This window comes from Neoarius graeffei, chromosome 15 (assembly GCF_027579695.1).
Source record: "Neoarius graeffei isolate fNeoGra1 chromosome 15, fNeoGra1.pri, whole genome shotgun sequence".
Classification (NCBI taxonomy): domain Eukaryota; kingdom Metazoa; phylum Chordata; class Actinopteri; order Siluriformes; family Ariidae; genus Neoarius; species Neoarius graeffei.
Genome location: NC_083583.1, coordinates 17,085,168 through 17,094,520, shown reverse-complemented (window position 1 = coordinate 17,094,520; position 9,353 = coordinate 17,085,168). Strand labels below are relative to the sequence as shown.

The 9,353-nt window shown below is 40.3% G+C and overlaps 1 protein-coding gene across 2 annotated transcripts; it reads right to left on the bottom strand.

Moving 5' to 3' along the window:
- lto1 (LTO1 maturation factor of ABCE1) lies at positions 1-8,678 on the bottom strand. 2 transcript variants are annotated; one of them, XM_060940936.1, is made up of 6 exons: positions 8,524-8,609; positions 5,442-5,567; positions 4,946-5,051; positions 4,412-4,482; positions 4,174-4,291; positions 1-648 (listed from the first exon to the last, which is right to left on the bottom strand). In XM_060940936.1, the coding sequence occupies exons 2-6, from the start codon at positions 5,444-5,446 to the stop codon at positions 577-579; spliced, it is 372 nt and encodes a 123-aa protein (XP_060796919.1). In that variant the 5' UTR covers positions 5,447-5,567; positions 8,524-8,609; the 3' UTR covers positions 1-576. The 2 variants fall into 2 exon arrangements, with proteins under 2 accessions (XP_060796919.1, XP_060796918.1); XM_060940935.1 differs by lacking the exon at positions 5,442-5,567 and having other exon boundaries at positions 8,524-8,678.
- Positions 8,679-9,353: the final 675 nt, after the last annotated feature.

Below are 9,353 nucleotides of genomic sequence, written 5' to 3'. Positions count from 1 at the left end.
TTCACAAGCATTTCTGTGTATTCTGTTAAAAAATAAGTTCCAAAAATATTAAAGTTCTGAAGCAAATATAGCTGAAATGCTGTATAACAGGTGTTGATTCAGTAAGCAAGATGAAAAGGGAAAAACGTTAATCATCTGGTTCTGAGTCGGTCCAGCAGATGGAGATGTGCATCGATTAACATAAGCAGGTCTGATGGTGGCTCTGTTTTCTCCAACTTCACCACCAGATGGTGTTCTCTCTCTCTCACACACGAAAATTCAAGCAGAAAGCCAAAGTCAACCAGTAACTGATCACAGATCAGCACATACCCACCTTCTCAAAAGGCCTCACTCAAGATCCTAAGAATCATCTTCTGACTCATTTCCTGGCATTTACCATGAGGTCATGATAGAAGCGCTGACCTTTAACACCACAGCATTAATTTACTATAAAAAACAGTCCTAGTGTTCACTTCACAAGCCTTGACTCTGCATATACACTACAGCTGCACCATGTCTCGCTTCGATGAGTCGAAGATGTCTCGTGATCCACACCGCAGTAGGACGCCTCAGACCAGGGGTCGCTTCTGTAGTCTTTCAGAATGACATTCCTTCTGATCCAGACACATACTCACGGAAATCTGCAGCCACGCTGAGCAAAGAACACACCTATGACACAGAGAAATGTTGCAATTGTACAAACGCACATATTCTATATCGTTCAGCTAATGTTAGCTTCCAGGCAAGTCAAAGCTGCAGTGTTTAACTTGGCTGCAGTGTTTAATTCCAGGTTTAACTCGGCTAAAAACGCAATTTAACTCACAAATATGACAAGCTAATTATATACAGACCATGGAAAATGAAAATCCTGAATTCCTGTGAGGGGTGACTTTATGTAGCCATAAACGGTTTCTACTATCCTGACAATTTCTCTGGTGAAGGATGAAGGATCTCGTTTGCAGGAAAAAGTCTTTGGCTAATGTTTCGGAACACTCTTGAGCTGTGGTGTTCTCTCGTCGCACATAAAGACGTTATGAGTCTGGCTAGCATCTTCATTTTTGCTTGATGAAGTGTTGACATGTGTGGTGACAGTGTGTTGTGTAAGCATTATATATATAAAAAACAGTTTTTGTGCTGTATTTTGCTGAGTCATTGTTTCCACACCCGTACTTATTCCTTATTCTGGAAACACTGGGCCGCATTTATCAATCTTTTAGTTATGTTGCATGTAAATGTTTGTGTAAGGCTTTTTGTTTTTGTTTCTTTATTCAAAGTGAAGTGTCTTTTGAAGTCTTGGTCAGAAAGTGTAACTTGTATATAAAAAGTGTCACAACTCACTGTGATTTTACATGATTTGAAGCCAGTTTAGTTAGCCTTCTTACGCATAAATTTACACACACTCAGGAGTACGAGTAGGATACAAACATTTTTTGAAAATTACAAGATTTTCATTCACATTGAATTTCTTGTGTAAATGCTCAAATGAGCGATTACGAATACATTCCTTCATATCCAGCTTGATAAATGAGGACTGCTGTCTAGCATACTGTATCTCATCTCATCTCATCTCATTATCTGTAGCCGCTTTATCCTGTTCCACAGGGTCGCAGGCAAGCTGGAGCCTATCCCAGCTGACTACGGGCGAAAGGCGGGGTACACCCTGGACAAGTCGCCAGGTCATCACAGAGCTGACACATAGACACAGACAACCATTCACACTCACATTCACACCTACGGTCAATTTAGAGTCACCAGTTAACCTAACCTGCATGTCTTTGGACTGTGGGGGAAACCGGAGCACCCGGAGGAAACCCACGCGGACACGGGGAGAACATGCAAACTCCGCACAGAAAGGCCCTCGCCGGCCACGGGGCTCGAACCCGGACCTTCTTGCTGTGAGGCGACAGCGCTAACCACTACACCACCGTGCCGCCAGCATACTGTATGTTCAAGCTAATTAAAGCAGAACTGAAGTCATTTTTAAACTTGCTTTATTTCTTAATTAACATGTTATTAAATTACGTTTTCGGTTTTAGTAACCTTATATTGTGACTCGTACTGGCAACTAATTGCAATTAAATATTATACTTATCGGCCTATTCGGTTTTTAGCCGTGTTGAATTTAGTTCGTTTGGTCCACAGCAGGCGTCGCTTATCCGCGCGATCTTCACGAGACTTGTGCGAGACTTCAAAACGTCAAGTGTCAGCCAGGTGTCAGTGCCGCCATTTTGAAAATTGTTTTCCAAACGAAATATTGCACAAAAACGAGTTTAAATGACGATTACTGCCTACTTTTTTCAAACTTTCCTGATCGCTATCAAAACAAACAAAACTTCCGGCTTGATTACGTCAGCATTCGAAAGAGGGCGCGCGCGTCTTTTGACAACGTTGGCAGATGTCGGTCTCTTTGATTTCTGCTGTACATTTTACTTCCGTCCTACGATGTCTCGCACAGGTCTCAACGAATCTCGTTTACGGCCGCTGCTTTGACATATGGACTGATATATTACAGAGCATATTTCAAACACTCATAACTTGCTATAGCAGTGACACAATAGCTATCAAAAATGCATTCCTATCTTTAATGAAATGAGAGAAATAGAATTTTGATAATTAAAAAAAAAATTGCCTTCAGTTCTCCTTTAAAATGCTTGGCTAAAATAGTTTCTAACAGCAAGATTACATCCTCGTTTGTATATGCAATGCAACAGGTGGTGAGATTTGGAAACATATAGCATTAAGCACAAAGAATTGGAGGATGCTGAAAGTTAATATGAAGGAGTAGGTGAAGTAAAAAAAGAAAAAAAGCCTACTGATATAATGGTAGGTTGTTACATCAGCCGCCAACTATATAATAATTAACAGTTATTCTATGAAATCAAGTCGTACATGAGCTGATAGTCAACGAGGCGCGTAGCACCAAGTTGGCTATAAGCCATGGATGACGAGACTGTGTGGAATAACTATTTTATTCTATCCACATTCACTGGATTTTGAGAAACAGAGCATTTTTATTTTTTGCAAACTCGATAAATAAAAACTTTACACAAAACGTCCAACAAAATCATTTCCGCTTAGGCGGACTTCTTAAAAACCTATCGATGGCTGCACAAATTGTCTTTAGTGTCGTTCTGTTGTAAAGAGTGTGGTCTTGCTGTCGTGCCGAAGTAAAGAATATCTTTAGACATTTATTTAATTCTTCCTTGGACATTTCAATTATGTAATTTTCAAACTTATTTGAGCTTTTGAACCAGTCTAAAAAAAAATTCAACAAATTTTAATGCTTAAAAGGTGAACAGTGTAAACAAACCAGTGAAATGACAGTAACAATTTGTGAAAAGCGCTATAATAATAATTCTTGAAAAATTACAAAAAAAATTACAATCAAATACTTTCATTCCACATTTTGTTGCTTTTTTTGTATTTTTTGGGGGGGTTTTGTTTTCGAGTAGAGTTTTTATTTCATCCTCGGTTGGTTCAGCAAAACACTCCACCAATTTTTTTTTCTCTACTCACGGTATACAAGCTGATATCCTAGTAGTAGAGTAGCCAATCAGAGCGTGCGATTGCTCATATCCAGTGAATGTGGACAGAATAATTAACAATTATTCACCAATGGCAAAGTGAACATCTGTGAATAATGACTGAGACAAAGTCGATATTCACTGAGCCTGAGACGGATAATTGTTTTAGTATGATTATGTAATCACACAGGTGATTATTAAAAAAATTAATAATAATAAAAATATCATATTTTAAAAAAAATAATTTATTTCATTCTTCAAAAGCAACATGCAAATGTAATAACAGTGTGAGGCAGACTTGTGTCTCTTATCTATGTGATTCACGTAAAATACTTTTTTGTTTTGAAATAGATAAAATAGATTGTTTTCCACCTTTGAATAGTTTTAGACCAAACTTTGTAGCATCTTTAGTGCTTTTAGAAACAGCATTTTCTTTCATAATTTGTAATTCTTCCTCATTTACTGTGCCGAAGCGATCGGCCGCCAATTTGCCGAGTCGCTCGAGGTGATTATCCAGAAATAGCCTGAATTTCTCGACCAATCAGTGCATATAATTTTCTATAATCGCATGTGTATTTATACTAATAAAAAATAGTCCAGACATGTTATCTGCTTGTCCCACACACGTGATTTGTCCACCCCTGGGCATCATAAAAAGAAATGACTCTACCTGTCTAAACTTGGCCCTCACTCTTTCCATGTGTTCCTGAAGGTTCTCATACTGTGGGTCTTCATATGGAAACTTCTGGATCATTGCATCCAAAGACTCAACAGCTTTCAGTCGTTTCCTGGGAAAACAATCAGACTCAGAATGCCCATATTCCACAAATGGATAGGATACACAGACATTTGACCTGGTCTGAATACTGAAGATACAGTATTTCCATTCAAAAACCCAAATGGCCTACCTTGCTTTAACATCTTCAGTGTTTTGTAGGAGACACTTCCATGTGAGTGCAAAGCCATGATAAAAAGAAACCTAAAATGACAGACACGAGTTTAAAAAAAAGGAAAAGCACAAATTGTGGGGGGCGGCACGGTGGTGTAGTGGTTAGCGCTGTCGCCTCACAGCAAGAAGGTCCGGGTTCGAGCTCCGTGGCTGGCGAGGGCCTTTCTGTGTGGAGTTTGCATGTTCTCCCCGTGTCCGCGTGGGTTTCCTCCGGGTGCTCCGGTTTCCCCCACAGTCCAAAGACATGCAGGTTAGGTTAACTGGTGACTCTAAATTGAGCGTAGGTGTGAATGTGAGTGTGAATGGTTGTCTGTGTCTATGTGTCAGCCCTGTGATGACCTGGCGACTTGTCCAGGGTGTACCCCGCCTTTCGCCCGTAGTCAGCTGGGATAGGCTCCAGCTTGCCTGCGACCCTGTAGAAGGATAAAGCGGCTACAGATGATGAGATGAGATGAGATGAGACAAATTGTGGGATGTGATGTAGCCTGTATACCTCAGCTGAGAGTTTGGCACCGTGCAGCATGCCATGGTTTCTGCCTTCAATCAATCCCTGTTGTGTTCCTTCCTCAAATCCTTCACAATATCCATCTATATGGAACCTGCAGATATGAGAAGAAAAAAAAAATACGTGCACCCTTGGAGTTAGATGTGTTTCTGGATTAATCAATGATAATGTGATTTGACCTTTATTAGAGGCTTACACATGTAGAATGTTATTCTGAATGATTGGGGTGGAGCAAACTTTGCAATACACAATGATGGCTTGGTGGGAGCATTACCACCACACAGTTCCTGGGTCCCTGGTTCAATCTTCAGTTCAGGATACTGTCTGTATGGAGTTTCTTTGCCATTTCTCCCTTTGCAGGTTTCCTTCAGGGTCTCCGGTTTCCTCCCACCCCCAAAAAATATGCCTGTAGACTGACTGGGTACATTCAATTGTCCCAGGTGTGAATGCATGTGTGTGAATGTGTGTGAAGGGTTTCTACTACCCCATTGGAGCGCAGGTGGCCAAGTGGTTAGAGCATTTGACCGCTAAGCGAACGGTCCCTGGTTCGAGCCTCGGCTAGACGGGGATCTGGGGCTCACTCCCTGTCCACCCAGCAGTGAATGGGGACCTGGTGGAAACACTGGGGAAGTTAAAAGGCGGCGAGGAAAGGAACTGGCCACCCTACCTCACTATGCCGATGGCCCAGGACAAGTGCGCTCTCTAACAGGCACTCCCCCAATGTACGAATCGTATATGGGACTCCCCTTTGCTTTTTACTACCCCATTAATACTCACACTGAAAACCGTTTATTTATCACTATTATGCTGTAATGCATAATATGACGTGGGAATTACAGCAAAACAGCAAAGTCAAACTGCTAATCTATTGTAACAATGATAATATTTTGCTATGTGGGAACTGGAATCATTGGATTAACATGTTGTGACCAGTCGTAACATTACCAGCGGTGATGTAAACGATGATACAGTGGAATTGTGATAAAACTACTGACACTTACATGATCTGAATACTCATACTGCCTCACTGTAACAATTTCAAAATGACAAGGAACAAAAACATCAGCATATATGGTTGAAAATTGGAATGAACTATACAGTACGTTATACCCGGTCTCACATTTTTAGACGTCTCATGAAGGTTCGTGATTTGTAGCATCCCATTAAATACACCCTTAAATAATCCCAGGAATACACGACAGCCATTAGATTACGGTTATAGAAAACTAAGTAGGAATGAAAATTTGTTCTCTGTCCTGTGGTGTTTTTACATGATACATTAACAGGTTTCGTATACGAAAAGAACTTATTCCTACCTAACAACCTCTGTTCCTAGGAAAGGCTCCAATTCCAGAAAGAAAGGAGGAAAAATAAACTAATGACAATACGACATTAAGTATGAGAACTAAGTTCTGATAAACTAATGACAGAGGTGAGCGGAGTGAGCCACTTAACAAATCTCATCTCATCTCATTATCTGTAGCCGCTTTATCCTGTTCTACAGGGTCGCAGACAAGCTGGAGCCTATCCCAGCTGACTACGGGCGAAAGGTGAGGTACACCCTCGACAAGTCGCCAGGTCATCACAGGGCCATTTAACAAATCAGTTTGGAAAAAATAAATTATTATAATTGATTTACATTCCGGTGGCACGGTGGTGTAGTTAGCGCTGTCGCCTCACAGCAAGAAGGTTCTGGGTTTGAGCCCAGCGGCCGATGAAGGCCTTTCTGTGTAGAGTTTGCATGTTCTCCCAGTGTCTCCATGGGTTTCCCCCACAGTCCAAAGACATGCAGGTTGAATGTGAGTGTGAACGGTTGTTTGAGTCTATGTGTCAGCCCGGCAATGACCTGGCGACTTGTCCAGGGTGTACCCCGCCTCTCGCCCGTAGTCAGCTGGGATAGGCTCCAGCTTGCCTGTGACCCTATAGAACAGGATAAGCGGCTACAGATAATGGATGGATGGATGGATGGAAGGAAGGATTTGTTAACAAATAACAAATAAAAAACATGTTGATAAATAACAAGCACATGTAATCATTGATACGGTAAAGCTTTCTGTAAGGAGAAACGTGTTCGTTTAACATTTATGTAGAACAGGATGAGTGGCTACAGATAATGGATGGATGGATTTACATTCTAACTAATATAAATCAGTGCTTAGGCACATGATATGAAGTTATATTGTGATTTTTTTTCAAACACTTAGTACTTACACTACCATTCAAAAGTTTGGGGTCACTTTGAAATTTCCTTATTTTTGAAAGAAAAGCACTGTTCTTTTCAATGAAGATCTCATCTCATCATCTCTAGCCGCTTTATCCTTCTACAGGGTCGCAGGCAAGCTGGAGCCTATCCCAGCTGACTACGGGCGAAAGGCGGGGTACACCCTGGACAAGTCGCCAGGTCATCACAGGGCTGACACATAGACAACCATTCACACTCACATTCACACCTACGGTCAATTTAGAGTCACCAGTTAACCTAACCTGCATGTCTTTGGACTGTGGGGGAAACCGGAGCACCCGGAGGAAACCCACGCGGACACGGGGAGAACATGCAAACTCCGCACAGAAAGGCCCTCGCCGGCCACGGGGCTCGAACCCGGACCTTCTTGCTGTGAGGCGACAGCGCTAACCACTACACCACCGTGCTGCCCTCAATGAAGATCACTTTAAACTAATCAGAAATCCACTCTATACATTGCTAATGTGGTAAATGACTATTCTAGCTGCAAATGTCTGGTTTTTGGTGCAATATCTCCATAGGTGTATAGAGGCCCATTTCCAGCAACTCTCACTCCAGTGTTGTAATGGTACAATGTGTTTGCTCATTGCCTCAGAAGGCTAATGGATGATTAGAAAACCCTTGTACAATCATGTTAGCACAGCTGAAAACAGTTGAGCTCTTTAGAGAAGCTATAAAACTGACCTTCCTTTGAGCAGATTGAGTTTCTGGAGCATCATATTTGTGGGGTCGATTAAATGCTCAAAATGGCCAGAAAAATGTCTTGACTATATTTTCTATTCATTTTACAACTTATGGTGGGAAATAAAAGTGTGACTTTTCATGGAAAACACAAAATTGTCTGGGTGACCCCAAACTTTTGAACGGTAGTGTATGATCTTAATGAAGAGTAATTTTATTTATTATGAGAATAATACATCATTCCTGACACAAGGAGGGAAAAGTAAGGAACCTTTAGCACAATGAGTCTAGGGTTAGGGGTTAATTTGATTCAGGTGTGTCTAATTAGCCAAATTACTTAAATTGATCAAGTCAGGTGTGTCTAATCAGCTCAATAACTCATTAGGCTATTTTAAGGATGCTTAAAGAACAACTGCAGTAAATTATAATGACAAAATAGGAGACATTTTCCCTCAATTGTAGGTAAATGGCACAGCTAGCTGGGCTAAAACTATAAAGTCTTAAATGTTAAAACCAAAAGTCTACTCATTAAATTCTATTCTAGAAACGTTGAGAATTCTTACTCTGAATGTATTAGCAAAACATTGTTAGCTCGCTAGCTAATTAACTAAAATGCAATACTGGGTGTTTTGGGGTTTTTTACCTGTCGTCTGCCATTATAATTGAGTCGAATAAATCGTCTGTAGCGTTATGCGAAAGACCTGCCATTTTAATAAAACAAAAATGTCGTATTTATCTCGATATTTTATTTAGAAACCGAAAAGTAAACTAAAATTAGTAGCTTCCGGTTATTCGACTTCTTCATTCAGACTCACAACCGTCAGTGATTATCGCCACCTGCTGGAGCGGAGCGGGGAAAAAATTTTAATAATATGAAATAAAATGCAGTATGAACTAGATCGTGTCTTTTTATGACTTATAAGATGCGACCTAATAACTATTTCTAAATTGCATATGTATACTATTTCTCCCCCCCCCCCAGCTTATAAGGTTGTTTAGTACCTGAGTTTCTGGAGTCGACTCTGAATCGGAGTCAACTCTGAATCGAATTCGACTCCAGAAGTTGATTCCAATGGAGTCGATTCGATGAGTCGATTCTCTGCAACAAATATTCTAGTTGTTGTTTTTTTTCATCAAAGCTAAAAACACAGGGTATAACATGTTGTAGAGTACAATATTAATTAACAAGCAATAAAATTTGAGATTTATTCACTTCAGATATCATCATATTTTTATGTTTGTATATCTAAATATTTATTTATCTAGAAGTTTTCTGTATTTTCTATTCTCTATTTATCCTGTAATGATGCTACTGGAATTTTAATTTCCCTGAGGGAACCCTCCCAAAGGGATCAATAAAGTTCTATCTAGTCTAATCTAATCATTAGTTGTACATGTCATTTGAACTGTTTTGTGAAGTAAATTCTGCTAATATGCAGTGAGAATTGAGAAAGCTTTTCTTTTCAGAAGTGT